Source organism: Diceros bicornis, chromosome 6 (assembly GCF_020826845.1).
Source record: "Diceros bicornis minor isolate mBicDic1 chromosome 6, mDicBic1.mat.cur, whole genome shotgun sequence".
In the NCBI taxonomy this organism is placed as follows: domain Eukaryota; kingdom Metazoa; phylum Chordata; class Mammalia; order Perissodactyla; family Rhinocerotidae; genus Diceros; species Diceros bicornis.
Window position 1 is genome coordinate 88,391,856 of NC_080745.1, and position 18,822 is coordinate 88,410,677.

Sequence of the window (18,822 nt, forward strand, 5' to 3'; positions counted from 1 at the left end):
CACACAGCTTACAGTGGAGGTGATTCTGCCTCCATGGGATGGTGGTGAAGATAAAATGATGCAGGCAGAGTGCCATGGGACACACTGAGCACTCAATAAATGCTAGTTTTCAATATTAACACAGAGCATAAAGTGACTCAGAAAAGATAAAATGAAATATTTTTTTAAAGAAAATTGAGAAAAAAAGCAATTGGGAGCTTGGCAAGGGTCTGCTGAGACCCAGCAGTGCTTCTGCTGTCTCGACTGCAGGCCGCCCCTCCGCGGCAGACCACTCCACCCAGGGCCTAACTGAGCTCCAGGGCCCTAGTCCACAGTGCAGTGAAAGGCATGGGAGTTTTTCCAGGACCGGCTCCCCGCGGTCAACAGAAACATACGAGCTGGAGAACATTCAGGCAATGGTATTTGCTCATGACAGGAAGACTTCCTAAGACTTTAGTGTGCAAATGTGCAGACTGAGAAAGGCCAACACCAACTTGAGAAGGAATGGTTTTTTAAAACATCGTGCCTAAAACAAAACCATCCACCACTGTCCCAGAAGCCATAAAAAGACCTATTTAAGGTGTTTTCTCCTTGCCTCCTTGAGTGCAGACCTGACACCACTACCTAAGGGGCAGGGAAGACACACCTCTTCAGGGACAACCTCAGAGGAAAAGCTCAAGCATCAGCAGTGCCCCTGGCCCTACCTCCAAGCTCCACAGACAGCCCAGCCATTCCAGACAGGGTCAGCAAACCACAGCCCCGGGTCAGAGCCCAGCCCGTGTCACGTATGGTCTATGGCTGCTCTCAGGCTGCGACAGGCAGAAGTTAGTCATTCTGACAGAGACCATATGGCCCGCAGAGCCTACATATCTGGTCCTTAACAGACAACGTTTGTCAGCCCCTAATCTTGAGGAGCAAAGCCCTGATTTCTTCTCCAGTAATATAAGGCAAGATGATGCTACTTCATCTTTCACGTGGGTGTATGTCACACCTCTATCAGGGAGGGGTCAAAATGACAAGGGCATGAGAGCATGTGTATGCAGTTGGATTAGACGTGTGGGACAGAGAAAGGATGGGAAATACAGCCCCAGTGTATTTTGGGGACTGCCCCACATGTACACATTTAGCCTTCCCATCCCTCTTGTCTCCAAGAGCTCTGCTCCCAAATCTTTGCTCATGTGTTTGTCTAAAGACTACAATGCCAAAATTAGGTTAAGGCTTAATCCCCACTTAAATGCCAACATCCCCAGAATCAGTGCCATTTTAAGTCCCAGTCCATATGCTGCCCAATGATGAGCATATAAGGGGGTGAGTCAGGTCCTTACCTGGGAGCAAGTTTTGGGGGAGGGAATTCAGAAACGGAAGCAGCTCCAAAGAGGACAGAAGGAGACAGAAGGGAAGGTGCCCAGCAGCTCCCACTGCCTCCACTCCCTTTAGAATCACTGTACATGGTCTCGCTTCTGGGTTTATCTCCAAATGTTTTATTTTATGGTATGTTTGAGCTGTGTCAAGTCCTTTGGTGTAGGGGTGGAGGGAGGAGGGCTGAATCTCAAACAAGCACAGACATACACAAATGCAAGTAGCCTGTGGTCCCAGGAGTGGCTCACACACTGCACATCAACCAGTGTCATCATGGACAATGCACCCCGGAAATATTCCCTTATCTAAGTAGTGGTTCTGAGACCAAAAAGCAAAAAGTAAATTTGGGGTGACCAACTTACTGGAACAAATATATTCTGCAAGCTTTTCTGCATTTCCACAGTTTTCTCCTTCTGTATCCAGGCCAATTTTATTCACTGGAAAACAACAAAGAAATATATTTCTTTAGATGGTTATTAAAGTCCTTCTGTTTTTGTGTTGCTTTTTAATGTGCAAATACAAAGGCACGTGCTTTACAAATCACACAGAGAAAGCCTCCCCTTGAAGGCCGGGGTAGGAGGGCCACAGGCATCATGGCTTTGGTAATGCGCCCATTTCTCTGAGCCCCACTGAGCTCATCTACAAGAGGGGAAGACTCCAACCATAGGGGACTGTTTTAATGATTATATGAGATGATGAGAAAACTGTTGGCCATCTAAGAGGAGCTCAAAAAAGGTGGCTTTCGGGCTGGCCCGGTGGCGTAGCAGTTAAGTGCGTGTGCTCTGCTGCAGCAGCTCGGGGTTCGGATCCCGGGCATGCACCAACGCACTGCTTGTCAAGCCATGCTGTGGCGGCGTCCCATATAAAGTAGGTGAAGATGGGCATGGATGTTTGCCCAGGGCCAATCTTCCTCAGCAAAAAAAGAGGAGGATTAGTGACAGGTATTAGCTCAGAGCCGATCTTCCTCACCAAAAAACAAAAAAACCTGACAATCAGTAAAAAAAAAAAAGAACAAAGGTGGCTTTCTTATCAGCCAGTCAGGAGACAGTGAGCACTGCACACCATCACAGGGCATTAGAGAGCCGTCATTTTGTCAGGGAGGTGAGGCCGGCCCCCCTCTAGAGAGGTGTCTTGGGTTGACATGGCAGACTGAAATGGAAGGGAGGGGAGGAGAGGTTTCATAATAATCTGTCAACAGGGACCCAACAGCACCCCAGATGCAGGTCATTTAGGGTGAGGGGCTGACTAGCTGCTTTTGAGAGACTCCTATTCAAGAACTAAGCAAGAAGCAGACACCCAGGTTCCCCTGCACTTTTCCGGATGGGGAACACGGGTCACTCTGCAGAGGACGCTGATGCAGGAAGGCCCCAGGGGCCGGCCCAGTCACACTCACTACCTGTTCACAGGAATGTGGAACTTCTCTGAGAAGCAAGGTGCTGTGGGCATTCTACTTCCGATTCACATGAGACTGCCTAATAACCAACTGCAGCTTTAACGTAAACAACATCAGCTTTTAATTTACAGCTCATTACGAACGTGCTGAGTCCAAGAGAAAAAAGTCACATGCAGCTGTAAACTGTGTTCAGGAACAAAGCCCTTGCTTATGCCACATTGCCAAACCAGGCAGAGCCGCCCCTCCTCTGACTAAATGAGGAAGGTCTCACTGCACCAAAGAACCCTGAAACCTTCCCAGGAACTGAACTGCGACATAAGTACTTGCAGTGATGCTGGTACTTAATATCGACATTTATACCCATTTTTCCTAAGTAACTGGACAGCAGGAACCATGCCTAGAACACTGACTCTCACACATGGCTTTGCTGTTGGAAAGGGACCACTTGCTCATTCGATCCTTAACCAACCCTGTGAGCTAGACAATGTGGGGACTGCAAGTGTGCTTCGGAGCGGGGGAAGCCGCGGCTCTGGGCTGTCGAGTGCCTGCCAGCTCTGTCTGCAAGGGCAGTGCTGCCTGGTCCACCGTGCAGCTCACAGAAGGCTCTCAGCAAAGGTTTGGGGAATGAACGTTTGCAGTAAGGTCTCAGCCTCTGTGGGCGGCAAGGATGGCTTTGCTCTAAGTTGGTACAAGCATTTCAACCAACACTCAGGCCCAGGCAGGCCCATCTTCAGGGCAAGGGCCTCCTCCATGGGAGGGCCAACAATGCAACTTCAGATTATTCATAACCATGTGAAATAAATCAAGCTACTCACAGACAAACTGCCATAGAGTATTCTTTATGTTTGAAAGGTTAAGACAAAGACTGCCACAACGGATCCAATTTTCTGGGCTTGTGTAAACCTGTGGGGTGAAATCCTCTGCTGGCAGAAGCCTATGCTGAAAAGGTAGCATTTGGTAATCTGAAGGTAAAATAAAATCCTTAGTGCAAAAACATATCAGTGAGAATCAAGAGACGGGATTTGAAGACATTAATTAACAAGGTTATGGATAAGATGATCTCTGTATTTTCCCAGAGTTAATGTGAAAACAAGGCAATGAAAAACATTAAAAAAAAATCGATATAGTTTAAAAGCGGTAAAACACCTGCAGGCTTATATCAGTGGGGCATGGTGGCTTTGGAAAAAGACAGTCATGGATGTAAACAATGGCTGTACCACTTCCTAAGTGTGCGATCCTGGCGAATCACATCCTCTCTCTTAGACTCTGTTTTTTAAATCAGGAAAATAGGCTTACTAAAACCTTCCTTATGAAAATGAGAAATCATACATAAAGTGCATAGCACAGTGCCTGGTATATAACAGGGACTCAAAAATAGTAGCCGTACTGAGTCATACTAATAGTTGTAGATGGTCATCTGTTCCAACAGTACAAATACATACCACATAATGAAGTTATCCTATAAAGGGTCTTCCTGAATTCTGAGTTGTTAACCACTAAGCTATTCCCATGGAGCAACTGGTCTGGGTTTACAACGCCAAGCAACAGGGGCCACTTAACAGCTCCCAGGACCAGCCCTGCGATCAGATGGGGGCGGTAGGGCTCTCCACATTTGGGCAGCCAGAGAGGAGGCTTTCCCCCAGGGTGGGTGGCTGGGCTGCAGGAGACCAGACCACAGCAACCAGCTCTACTTCTTCAGTGCAAACGGAGATCTCATGTAAATAAGCACAGATTATCCAACCAGAGTAATGCTCTCAGGAGAGTTTATGCAGACCAAGAACAAAGTTACACAAACGTGTACTTTTCTCCATCTATTAGTAATCAATAATATTTACAAAATTATAAGTCAAGTCACATTGATGAAGAAGCACAAACATCTTTTCTCACTGGACTTCCACATCAAGACCACTTGCTGTCCACTGGACCCTGTTTTTACTTCTACTTTGAGAAACATTTCTACCTTTTCTTCTCCTTGTTGAAAGTGTTCAACTCTCCTGACCTGGTCCATAGTCTCTGGGGAGCCGGGGAGGCTCTCCTGCTCAATTTGACCAGAGGGCTCCTGGGAGCTATAAAATCGCCCCCAGGGATCCCTGGTACTCACACCCCTGCATCATCCCCTCCCCTTGAGTGTGGGTTGGACTTACTGACTCAATTCAAACAAAAAGATGGGATGTCACTTCCAAGATTAGATCATAAAAAGACTGTGGCTTCTGTCTTGGGTGCTCTCTCTCAGATTGTCTCACAATAGGGGAAGCCAGCTGCCATGTCATGAGGTAGCCTTTTAGAGAGGCCCACGTGTGTGATCTTGGAAGCACACCCTCCCCTAGTCAAGCCTTGAGATATCTGCAGCCCTGGCCAACAGCTTGATTGCAGCTTGGTGAAAGACCCTGAGCCAGAAGGATCCAACTAGGCCATTCCCAGATTTCCGACCCAAAGAAACTGTGAGATATTAAATGCTTGTTGTTTCTAGCTTTTAAGTTTTGGAGTAATTTGTTACGTGGCAAAAGGTGACTAATACACCAGGCATGGTCTCCTCTAGCTGTCAGTGTGCAACTTCCTCTAACTTCCCAGGCTCTTGCTGAGACTTAGGATGAACAGAAATCTTGGGGAGTTCAAGCAATGCCTCTTCCCTGTACCCGCTACGGAGAGCTCCTTTTGTATGTCATGTCTGGAAAGGCGAACTAAAATAGAATGTCCAAAAGTTGGGTGACTGACTTTCATGTTAAGATAGGATGTGGTTTCTCCCAAAGAGATTTTTTTAAAACTGCAAAATCCCTAGTTTCATCTCTCCTTTGATAACGTGTCTCCAGCATTTAGAACACGTCCTTTCCCTTAACAACTGAATAAACAGGGAGCAGCTTGAGGCCAATGAGCACAATCGAGACCAAAGCTTTGCCGTCTGTGCCACACTTGATGATGGCCCGCTCTCAGCTGCTCTGTTTCAGATTTCTCATCACTGTATCCCCATTTTCTTTTCTCTAATTTCCTTCTTGACAGAACAGTGAGAGTAAAATGCATAGTGATGCTAGTGAGATCAAATTGAAGATCACGTGAAAGCTCAAAATGTTTATCAGCTACGCGTGTGGAACTGTGAATCTGGAGTACAAAATCAAAATAGGAAAATTTACAAATACATTATATTTGATAGCTGAATATTTGGTATATGTCAGAAATTGCCTATATTATTTTCTTTCCTCTTCTAACTCAGGAAGAAAATAGTAAAAGAAAGTACAAGAAAATTCTTAACTTATTTTTTGGGGAGATGTACGAGAGAGTAGAGGTGGTTCCCTTGGCAACCAAAGCTGACTCCCTCTTCCCAGCTCATCTGCTGCGCCTGGTGGTAAAAGTCACGCTGCACGGAAGAGCTACCAGCAGCTCTTCATTAGCCTAGCAACTCCCATTTGGTCTCTCCCCAACTTCATTTTTTGTCTGGAAAATGTGCTTTTAATTCTTAAACTGTTTTTGCTCACACTGTACCTTCCTCCAACATTTTAAAATTCATTTGGACAAACTGAACTATTTGGAAACAAAGTTATAGGTTCTTACAATTGCTAAGCATTAAGTATTTAATATTTTTAATGATTCACTCTTTATATTTTGTGCTTTAAAAAATGTATAAATTCACGACTATGTGGAAAATATTAATAAAATTATAAAAACCAACTATAATACCACCACCTGGAGATAACTATCTTTAATATTTAGTGATTTTCCTTTTAGGTTTTTTTTATTGCAGTAAAATATACACCATAACATTTACCATTTTAACTATTTTTTAAGTATATAATTCAGTGGCATTAAGTACAATCAGTGATATACAACCATCACCACTATCCATTTCCAGAACTTTTTCATCATCCCAAACAGAAACTCTATACCCAATTAAACATTAACTTCCCCTTTCCCCCTCCACCAGCCCCTGGAAACTTCTATTGTACCTTCTGTCTCTGAATTTGATTACTCCAAGTGCCTCATATAAATGGAATGTTATACAGTATTTGTCATTTTCTGTCTGGCTCATTTCGCTTAGCATAACGTCTTCAAGGTTCATCCATGTTGCAGCATGTGTCAGAATTTCCTTCCTTTTATGTCTGAATAATATTCCATTGTATGGATAGACCACATCTTGTTTATCCTTTCATCTCTTGATGGACATTTGGTTGTTTCCACCTCTTGCCTGTTGTGACTGATGCTGCTGTGAACACTACCTACTCAAATACTTATCTGTTTGAGTCCCTGCTCCTTTTAGGCTTTTTTAGGGAGGAGGAGGAAGGAGGGCTCTCTATTTCAATACCTATACTTTTCAATTAAACTGAAATTGTATCATATCTGCATTGTATCCTGCTTTTTACTTAGTTACACTGTATTTTCTTATGCCCTAAATATTCTTCAAAATCATTTTTAAAGACCACATAGCCTCTCCCCTTCCCCTTCTCTTTTTGAACAATTCAGTCCTAAGGCCATTAGGTGGTGCAGAATAAAATGAGCGTTGGGTGTCAGAGACCACATAGGGCGAGGAGGGCATCCATGCAGGAGCAAAGCCCGGGGAGACTGGTTCCATACAGGGGCATGGATCAAATAGGTAAACGTATCACCTGGGAGCCAGGTTTCTCACTGCCAGAGAAGGGAGTTACAAATATAGAAATGAAAGACCCAATGTCACCTCAAGAAAAAATTAATTAAATGAAAAAAAGAAACGAAAGACCTAGAACAAACCCTGTGGTGTTGCACTGGAATTGGAAGTGGTGGAGTGAACTCATGGTTTTTAATATAAACAGACATATATAAACATAGATGTGTGTGTGTGTAACATTAGGTATTCCCTATCTCGGTCTATTGAAAAGGCCTGGGAGCAGTGAAGCCCACGGGCAATGAATACACTGAACACCCACATCGTGGCTTCTAAATACCACTCTCCACTGAAAGGAACCAGGGCTTCTGAGAAAATGGCTGATGTCAGGGATGGGACAGGGAAAGTATAAAACAATCCTGGAACATCTTTTTGTGCCAGAAAAGAAGGAAGTGCTGAAAGAATGATGGGGACATGTCAAAGGGACACAGAAGTCACTTTGAAGGGGTTGCCACTGGCCACAATGGGGACAATTTGAACAACAAAATACATAGACTTAGTAATGGATTATACCCTATTAAATGACACAGGAAACCAGGAATGTATACTGATATAAATAAATAACTGAATAAATTGAAGGTGTGATGAAGAATAGGTTATTATATAGTCTCAAAGTACCTCCCCACAAAATACTTATTAATTTTGAAGAGAAAAACCGTAACTGCACTGTGGACAAGCCTGATACCACCACCTACATCAAGGGACCACAGGGAGAACCACCAGTGATAGGGCAAATCAAAATGAGGCACTACTAGATAAGGGGCAATGAGAAAAACAGCATCGCTTTTGTGATAGTCCTGCCAGGGATGTATAACCTGAATGAATCTAATCACGAGGAAAAATCAAACAAACCCAAACTGGAGGACCTTCTACAAATAACTGGCCTGTACTCTTCAAAAGTATCAAGATCACGAAAGCCAAAGACAGACTGAGGCACTGTTTCAACCTGCAGGAAACTAACTCGACACAACAACTAGATGCTAGGCGTGATTCTGAACTTGATCGTTTTGCTATAATAGATGTTACTAGAACAACTGGTGAAATTTGAATGGGGCCTAAGAATTAAGAGGTAGTAATATATGCATGTTAATTTCCTGATTTTGATAGTTGTGGTACATAGAAAAATGTCCTTGTTTGTGAGGAATATACACCCAACTATTTGGAGGTGATGCGGCATCACGTTGGTAACTTACTCTCAAGTGGTTCAGGAAAAATTAAGTTCCTTATAATGAACTTGTAACTTTTCTGTAAGTTTCCTTCAAAATAAAAAATATATATATAAAAGAAAATATATAATCATCATATAAATGTATCGTGACTTATTTTACTCTTCCCCTATTACTGGTGATAGAATAAATGAAAAGCAATAAGGAAAGTTAATATATTGAGGTATATGAGGAAGCCATTTTGGTTTAAAACTGACTCTGTTTTTCCCGAATGGCCTGACATGGCCTGTCAAGCCTGCACTGTACATCTGCTTTAAACATTTACAGTATCCCAAAGCAAAGAGTGCTGGCTTTGAAGATAGGGATGAATGCCTCCCTCCCATATCAGCATTTCTTTGAAGATAAGCATTCCTTCCCAGAAACCAGGGTCAGATTGACCTGCTGTGTATGCAGCAAAACATCATGTGACTGTAGTAAAAGAGAAAAAGAAGTATTCCTGCCATGTTTGATGTATGTTCCAAAGTGGTGTATAACCACGCCGTACCCCTCCTTTCTCCATGTGCTTTCTCCCCTGGTGGAGGTGGCGCTCCCAGGCCATAGTCCTCAGACCGGCTCACATAAGAAACTCATCCCAATTTTAATCTATAGATTGATTATTATTTTTTGTGTGTGTGTGAGGAAGATCAGCCCTGAGCTAACATCTATTGCGAATCCTCCTCCTTTTTTTCCCTTTTTCTCCCCAAAGCCCTAGTAGATAGTTGTATGTCATAGTTGCACATCCTTGTAGTTGCTGTATGTGGGACGCCGCCTCAACATGGCCAGACAAGCGGTGGGTCGGTGCGTGCCCCAGATCCCAACCTGGGCCACCAGTAGCGGAGCGCGCACACGTAACCGCTACGCCATGGGGCCGGCCCCTGATTCCTGGTTACTTGTGTCAACACTGGATATTTGGGGGCTTTCATTTTTTCATGATTATAAATAATGTTATGATATACATTATCACATAAAAACCACTTCATTTCTCCTATTTTGCATTATTAACTTTGGATAGATTATCAGAAAAGGGATTAGTGGGCCAAAGGGCACAAACATTTTAATAGAGCATTTGAATACATATCACTAAGTATTTCTCAAAAGACGTGAATCAATTTTTAATGCCATTTAGCAATATTTGAATATATTTGTTTCACTGCACCCTTATCAGCAGCATTATATATTTAACTAATTACTTTTGTAAATTTAATAAGCAAAAAGTCATATTTTAAAATGAACTGAAGTGTTTTAAAAAACAATGAACAAGGCTAAGTCACTGCGGCATGAAAAGGTCCTATTTTTCTTCTGTCCTGTACTCTCTACTACCACCACACTCACACTGCTGTACTCTGGTCACCAAATGTGTGGGTTTTCCACACCAAGCAATTCTCCAATTCTCAGCTGGGCATCCTACAATTTAACTCAATTCTGACACTATCCACCTGAAGATAGAAAGTCCAGGTTGTCACCTGTATTTCTGACCAACCAACCATAAATCAGAGGTTTTCAGAACCCCCTCCTCGGGTTAGATCATTTGCTAGAACTGCTCACAGGACTCAAGGAAAACGGTTTACTAATTATTGCCAATTTATTATAAAGGATATTTCAAAGGACATAAATGAATAGCCAGATGGAAGAGATGCATAGGGCAAGGTACAGAATGGGAGGGACGTGGAGCTTCCATGCCCTCTCCAGGTGCGCCCTCTCCAGGCGCGCCACCTTCCCAGCACCTCTCCGCGTTACTGTCTGTTTGGATTTTTATGGAGGCTTCGTTACACAGGCATGACTGATTAAATCGTTGGTGGGTGGTGACTGATTCAGTTCCAGCCTCCCTCTTCTCCCTGGAGGTGAGCAGGGGGCACAGGAGGCTGAAAGTCCCTACTCTAATTACATGACTGGCTCCCCTGGCAACCAGCGCTCAACATTAGGGGCTTTCCCAAAGTCACTTCACTAATATACACAAAGGAGGAGTTGAAAGAGGTTTGTTATGAATAACAAAAGACATCTTTATCTTTCTTATCACTTAGGAAATTCCAAGGGTTCCAGGAGCTCTGTGCCAGGCACAGGGACAAAGACCAAATACATATTTCCGATTATAAATCACAATATCGCAGTCATTTTTTGGTGTTTTATTTTTACCTTGATTGCTTACCTATAGAAGCAGTAGCATTTCCAACCACATACACCGACTTAGCATTCCATTGTTCTTTCAGAGACTTTTTCCAGACTGTAATACATGAAATTATATGTGAGTTGAAAATACCAAAGTGGCCATTTGAACTGCTGCCCAAGGCTGCTTGTTCATCCTAAGAAACTTGTGAGCAAGGCAAACTATTCGTAATCAAATATAAAGAACAGTATCTCAAACTAAAATTCCATTTTTATACTGCTTGTATTCTGCAGGCAAATTTTAAAAAATCACTTTGGTAAATGTTTCAGTATGCCTTGCTTAAAATATTAAGTCATTTCCACAGTTGGTACTAGAAGCATTTTTAATGCATACTAGGAAACAAACATAAGTCGAAGAATTTGCATGGTGATAGTAAAATAAAAAATCTAGACTTTTAAAGAAAAAGTCACTGGTCATTAAAAAGAGGCAACTTAAATGCCTAATAAAGAAATACAATTGGTTTCATTTGAAACATAAATCTGAAAGCAGTTAAGAAACTGTAATATCAGATAAGAGGGCTCATTTATCCATTGGGTCAAAGCAGAGATAATAAATTTCAGGTTCATAAAAAACACAATTTAATAGAGAACACTACCATATTATGATAAAAAGTAAACATCTTCAAATACAGATTAAAGAAATACAAAGAGAAAATGGAATGTATAAATATATCATAAGGCCACTGGGTGTTCAATACCATTTTAGAAGGAAACACTAGTTCTTCCTTCTTAAAATCCGATTATGAGCATAACTTTCCCTTAAATTCAATAGTGTTAATCCACACTTTACACTCCTATGGGAAATACCCTTTTAAACAGTAATCAAAGATTAAGCTTCACCTTCTTTCCTACGCCACAAATGTAAATAAAATTTATTTAAAAATTATCTGTATCATGTGAACAAACCACTCGCCAAGCCTCACAGCAGAGAACGGCTTGAACAAGCCCTGGACGAAATCAGAAAGCCGGGCTTCAGAGCCAGCTCTGCCCCTTAAGTTATGTATGTTCCTGGGCAAGTCAGCTAACCCACCTTGTCTGTTTCTCTATCAAGATAACTGGGACTAACTACACCTCGTCTGCCTATATCATAGAGTTGTTGAGAATCAAAATAAGAAAATATATGGGAAAATGCTTTTTAAGCTGTAAAATGCTATAAAAAGTTATGGGGTCCATTCTGGAGTTTTCTTCTTTTTCATGATCTTCACTCTCAAAACACATACAAAAGGAAAAATACAATTGTCAAACAAAAACTCCTGAAGCACCACTGGGAGAGAATACATATGCTTCTCCGTCTCGAGTTTTCTCTCTCCATTTTGGAAATAACAGGACTTCCGGTTCTGAGCTGCCACGCTGACTGGACAGCATGAGTCCTCCTCCCTAAGAAAAGCATTAGACCTTCTCTTCAACAGGAGGTAAATGTGTATATGAAGTAGTCGAGATTTTTTTGGCTCTAATGAAAGCCTAATTAATCGTAAAGAGAGAATAATAACCACTCACCACTGTCACTATTCAGTGCCCACCATGCACCAGACAATGTCCTGAGTGCTTCTCTTCGGGACCTAGACTCTAGCTGGTATCATAAATCTGCGACTTACAGACTACGTGGTCTGGAGAGTTTCATACCCTCTGCTCTTCAGGATCCTGATTTGTCAAGTGGAAATACTAATTGTACAACCTCAGGGGTGAAGCACTGAGGACCATGTCTGGCACAGAGCAGGCCCTCAGTAACTTCTGGCTAGTAGTAGAAGTAATGATCCCATGAGGCAGGTATCATTGTGCCCACTCTACAAACGAGGAATTGAGGCTCAGCAAGGTCAAGGAACTTGCAAAGGTCAGAATGGCCACCTGAATGCAGGCCTAACTGGCTGCAAGGCCCTTCTGGTAACCACCTACACTGCTGCCTCCACTCGTTAGTATAACCAGAGCTGGTCAGGCCTGACTGACTTGTTCCATGGCCTTGGACAAGTGCTTACTCTTCCCAAGCCTGTAAAATGAAGATCACAGTACGTGTGGCTGGTTGTCTAGGATTAAACGAGATAAGGAATGTAAAGTTAACATAGATCCTGGTATACAGTAGGCACTCCATAAACGTTAGCTACAAGGCTGTTCCACCGAGCAGACTAAGGTGGTTGTTCAGCCTGAAGCCTGGGCTTTGTTCATCTGTTTTGATGGAGAGGGAAGGAGGTAGGAGGAAGGGTCTAAGAGATGGTCATATCATTAAGTGCCGGGCAGGGACTGTTTTCTCATCTATTGTTGGATCTTCTCATCATCCCTTTGAGGAAAGAGACTGGCGTTGATCTACTCAGAGGGGAGATATGACCACCTGGCAGGAGAACATGTAGACGCCCCCCCAGTGACATCCATCTGGGAGTTTAGGAGGCAGCACTAGCTCCTGTTTCCCAAGGTGGTATCTGTGACACGGCACCACTAAGCGCTCGCTCCGTCAGAAGGCTAACAGGTTAACACCTCATTCTGTGTGGGTCGTAATGAAACAGCTTATAAGAAGAAAGGTCATTGTCTGCTCCCTCTAAAGGATACACAAACGTGAAGTAGTTTGGTACCTAAATACTTTTTGAGCTAAAAGTCATTGCAGTTTTCAAACTTGAAGTGCAGCTATTTCTGAAATCTAATATCACCAATGGGAGAAATCAGGGTAAAGAAAAGCCCAGTGGAATTCACAGCAGACCCACCCTCACCTTCAGTTTTATTGTCTTTCTCCAAACACAGCTGCACTGCTTCCACTGCTCTGGGGCTGGTAAAAATGAGTCCCCCATAACTTTCAGGATGAGACAGCTATACACCAAACAACGACAAAGGCATTTTATATGACAGTTAAGTTCAACATTTCCCAGAATCCCAAATGCTTCACAAGAGTAGTAGGTAAACTAATTCCTTCCCCACATCCATCCATCTGTCCATCCATCCATCCACTTGACACTTACTGAGAGCTTACCATGTGCCTGGAACTATTCTAGGCCTTTGAGGATGCACAGGTGAATTCATTATTCATAGCATTACAGTAGACAGGGGAGAGACAGGCAAGTGCAGTGTAGGGTGGTGGGTGTAACTAGAGCAGAGAGGGGCGATGTGACTCAGCCTGGGCTTGGTGGGGTGCAGGCAGGAGGGCAGACTTGACCCACATCTGGAATAAAACTGGAATATTCAAGGGGCGATATCCATGCTGCACCCCTGATTTTCAAAGACAAAGATGGTGATAAAAACTACTGAACATTTATTCTGAACCAGGCACTCGGCTGTTTTATACATGTTCCTTCACTGAACCTGCAAAAGTCCCCTGTGAGATGGGTGGAACTGTTCTCATCTCACAGATTAAGACAGAGGCTTGGAGAGGCTGAGGAACTCGCCCAAGGTGAGTGGCAGAGCCAGGACTCACGCAGGGGCCTCTACAACTCCCAAGCCCCAGCTCTGACTCACTGCGTCACCCGGCTTTACAGAGAGTTCAGTTCTCACCATGAGGTCCAGAAATGATCTCAGTGATGAGCTCTTTGGTTCCCTTTTAAAGCTGCCTATGGAAGAGCATGCCAATTTGGGCCCCTCTTACACAGTTCCCTCAGCACGCAAACCCCGTGCATGGGAACACAATAGATGCCAAATCAATATTTGTCAAGTAAATTATTGAATGAATGATCACATATTCAGCTCAGACCGAAAGGAGAAAACGGAAAGGCCTTCCATGAAGAGTGACGGGCAGGGTTCTGATGTGCAGAGCACGAGGGGTGAACCTGGTGCTCACAGAGGCCATGGAGCCCGGTGAGCAGGGCTGGGCACCCAGACCCATGAAACCACCCTGGCTCTTGGCCCATGTGTCCAGAGGGGACTCCAAGGAGATGCCGCGAAGGCAGCTCTGCTCCAGTGACTGAGTGCACACCGACAGGGGTGGCCTGGGCTCTGAAATCTTTAATCTGCAACATTTGGAAGGCTTTATTGGGATTGTCTCCAGCAACATCTATCATTCCTACACATGGCAGCAGAACTGAAGCTGTCAGAAGTCCTGGTCTTGAGTCCCAGTACTGCCTCTTATTTGCTGGAGGACTCAGCCGAGTAGCCCAGCCTGAGGCCTCAATTGCTCAAAGGGAAAAAATAACACCTGTGCAGCCATTCTGCAGCAGTTAGGGCAGGGAGTGGATTAAATGCGAGGATGACCATGAGAGGATGACCGTGCGAGGGTCTGAGCTGCTGAGAGCAGTGCAGGTTTGGTGCCCTCACCCCGCCCTGCTCTCCTGGGTCTCATCACAGACTCCACCTCCACGTCGGGGTGGCGCTCTGGAGGAGCTGGTAGAGGCTGAGGCAGAGTCCAACAGCAACCGTCTCCTGGAGCCAGGGAGGCTGTGCTACCCTTGATTGTTTGGTAGTAAAATGAGGGGTAGTAAAAAAAAGTCCTTCCAGCTTGAGTGGGCAAGAATTCTACAGAAACCAAATGTGTCTCTCTCAGAAGTTATGGTGCTCAGACATTGACAGACCTTACCTTCTCTGAGAAACTGGGAAGAGACAAAAACTCAAATGATAAAACAGGGATCAAAGTGGCTTCAAATCCATATAATCCTAATTCCTGCAAATAAAAGAATATAGTTCTGGATTGGCCAGGGTTGTCTGGAAAATAAAGGTGGGGTCACATTCACAACTTATTCTGCGCAATTCCACAGTTTCAGCAGATCCCCTTCCCCTCGACTTCATTAGTAGGGCAGCCCTATGCTGTACAGTGCAGGAGCCTCAGGTACTTACCCTGATGTACGGATCCTGGCCACAGTCGTCCTCCTTAGGGTCTTTCAGTAAAAGAACCTTCATTATTGCCTGGCAGTCCTTAAGGGCACTGTGACAGAGCAGGGAAACAGATCTTAATTAGGTCTCAAAGACTCCTCCTCAGCAATGTAGGATGGGACGAGAGGAGCAGGGAAAAGGTAATCAACTGCTGGCTGATGTGGCCTATCCCTTGCACACAATGACTTAACGTTAATGGGCTTGTTCCTTCTGAAGAACCTGTCACCGATAAGGCCAAGGGACAGCATGCTGGCACTTGATATCACTTGGAAAGGCAGATGAAAGCCATCAGGGAAAGCCAGTGTCCTAGCCAAACGTTTAAGCCTTGTAGAAGAGACACGGTGCAAATTCTGGGTTGTATCAATAACAAATAGAGAAATGGGTATCTTATCTTTTAAGGAAATAAAAAAATAATAACTTCCATTTCAAGATTAATACACCAAGTTGCTGATAAGCTCTTTAGGAAATAATTATATTGACTCTTCTGCTTCTCAAATGATGTTTTATAAATGTTGTCAAGTATCATGAGATAATCTTTCAAAAATTTTCTAACAACCTGGAAAACAATTTGTTGATATGTATCAGAAGTCTTATATACTTCATACCCTTTCTTCCTATAATTTCACGTCTGAGAATAAATACTAAGGCAATACTCATAAATGTGTGCAAAGATTAACATGAAGATATTCATCCTGGTATTCGTTTTTTTTTTATTATTGAGCTATAACTGACAAACAACATTGTGTGACTTTAAGGTGTATACCATGTCAATTTGATACATTTATACATTGCAGTATGATTACCACCGTAGTGTCAGATAACACCTCTGTCACGTCACATAATTATCACTTCTTTTTTATGGTGAGAACAATTAACATCTAGTCTCTTGGCAACTTTAAAGTTTATAATACAGTATCGTTGACTATAATCACAACATAGTCACTCCAGAACTTATTCACCTACTAGCTGCAAGTTTGTATTCTGGTATTTTTTATAATTGTAAATACTTGGAAACAATGTGAATGTCCAACAACAAGAAAATGATTAAATAAATCATGGTATAGTTATATGAAATTATTAAAATACTCATAAATAACTTAATTACATCGATTTAATCACAAAATAATGTTAAGTTAAAGGCAGGAATCAGAATTGCATAAATAGTATGATTTTATAGATTTTACATATGCATATATATGAAAGAATATGCACCAAAATACTAATAATAATTATTTCTGGGTGGTAGGTTAGGGTGACTATTTTCTTCTTTATGTCTTTCTGTATTATCCAAAATTTTTTACAATAAACATTAAATTCCTTTTGTATCAAGGGTGGAAAAGCACATCATAACCATCCCAAAGGCCTCAAAATAAATGCTGCTGAAGAACTGCAGAATAAACTCTGCTTGAAATGCACATTATCATCCCATAAGTATCATTAAACCTACCAGTTAGTTACTTAATAAATATTATACAGTGGTTGATAACAGTCAAACAGAGTATCCTGTTTGGAGCAGAAACGTGTTAACTCTGGGAGCCATTACTTACAAGTTACTACTGATTATATTTCTGGAACATTATAATATATATGGTTCTTCTTAGGAAAATCTGGCTCAAAATGAATTGCTTTGTATCTAAGCAACCAAACCTGAGTGACAAATAATAATTGTGAAATCAAATTCTAGTTATTGCTACTGTCGAGCTGTTAGCTACAGAGATTGGGGATTTGGGGAAATGGGCAATATCATTTCTATCATTTCCTGAAGTTATTCAGAATGTTTCACACAGAAATTAGGAATCTATCTTTCTGCAGTGGTCACTCTGTGTGTCAGCCTGGCTAGGCTATATAGTCCCCAGTTATTCACAAATGCTAATCTAGGTGTTGCTGTGAAGGTATTTGGAGATACGATAAAGTCCATCATCAGTTGGCTTTCAGTAAGAGAGACTGCCCTAGATAATCTGGGTGGGCCTGATTTGGTCAGTGGGAAGGCCTTAGGAGCAGAACTGAGGCTTCCCTGAGGAAGAAGAAATTCCGCCTGTGGACACAGCTTCGGCTTGTGGCCGAGTCCCACCTGCCCTTCCTGCTGGCCTGCACTGTGGATTTCAGACTTGCCTCACCAGCCACACCCACCGTTGCACAAGTCAATTCCTTGCAGTAAGTCTCCTAACACATATCCCCTACTGGTTCTGTTTCTCTACTTGAACTCTGACTGATACACCTTCCAATCTGGGGGCTCTAGGAATCTGGCATGTCACTGAATGGCAGGTAAAACTTGGCATTTTCTGTTAAAGCATAAAACTTTATAGGACATACAAAGCAAGCAAACTCTTGCGGGCATTAAAAGGTGGAAGCTTATTGCTGTTGGAAGCAGGCAGTCCTGTGGCCACAGATCTCTCTTCAGCCCTACCATGTCCCCACCATGGTTCTAGGCTCTGGAATACAGATACCCACGTTTTCATAGGATATGTAAGTACTGCCATCAAATACCAGGGGCCAATCTCTCACAAGATGTTTCGATATAGTTCTCAGGCAGTGAGCCTGGAATCTCCCTCAGGGAGATTAGGTCTGCATTATTTATTGGGGGGGAGGCGCACAAGTTCAAGCACTACTAAGTGCCATGAGGTGATGTGACAGAGGTGACTGGGTGCTGAGAGCCAGTTACCTCTCCAGGGGGGCCTCTCTGAGAAGATGACATCTGAGTTGAAATCTGTGACAACAGCTGTAAGGAGAAATGAAGGAGGTGACATCTGAGTTGAGATCTGAGTGACAAGAGCCATAAGGAGAAATGTTCAAGTGTCAGAAAGGGGTCCAGCGTGTCCCCAGGAGAGAAGGTAGGCGTGGCTCAAGTGGAAAGGACAAGTAGGACTTTGGATTTCATGAGAAATGGGAATCCACCGAAAGGTTAAGCCGGAAGAGACACGATGGGCTTTACACTTTAGAAAGAGCTCCAGCTTCCGTGGGAAGGATGGCCACCAGAGGAGATTAGGCAGTGGTGGTGGCTGGAGCAGAGGAGGTTAAGAAGTGGCTGGATCAGGGATTCATACTGCAGACAGAGTCAACAGGACGTACTGATATAACTCTGGGTGAAAACATCTGTCCACAGTCTGGTTTGAAATGGTTGGGACCAGGATGAAAATAAGTGTCTTTCTTCTTTGAATCCCACCTAAACTTTAGGTTGATTCAGTGTAATCCTATCGGTAAGTTAACAAATATTTATAGACAGTTACTGTGTACTAGGCACTGGGTATACAATATGATTCATGCCCTCATATTCATGGGAGGGTAAAATAGATATTTTACAAATAAGTAGAAAT

General features: G+C 43.0%; 1 protein-coding gene across 7 annotated transcripts in view; it reads right to left on the reverse strand.

Annotated features, from left to right (window-relative positions):
• The window catches only part of UROS (uroporphyrinogen III synthase), a 47,190-nt gene that overhangs the window by 17,603 nt on the left and 10,765 nt on the right, over positions 1-18,822 (reverse strand). For all 7 annotated transcript variants that reach the window (XM_058544264.1, XM_058544267.1, XM_058544265.1 and 4 more), the window contains exons 2-6: positions 15,473-15,560; positions 15,216-15,299; positions 13,426-13,522; positions 10,713-10,787; positions 1,701-1,775 (exon numbers count right to left, since the gene is read on the reverse strand). In XM_058544264.1, coding sequence (XP_058400247.1) covers positions 1,701-1,775; positions 10,713-10,787; positions 13,426-13,522; positions 15,216-15,299; positions 15,473-15,535 — 394 coding nt within the window. In that variant the 5' untranslated portion in view covers positions 15,536-15,560. The remainder of the gene's footprint in view (positions 1-1,700; positions 1,776-10,712; positions 10,788-13,425; positions 13,523-15,215; positions 15,300-15,472; positions 15,561-18,822) is intronic.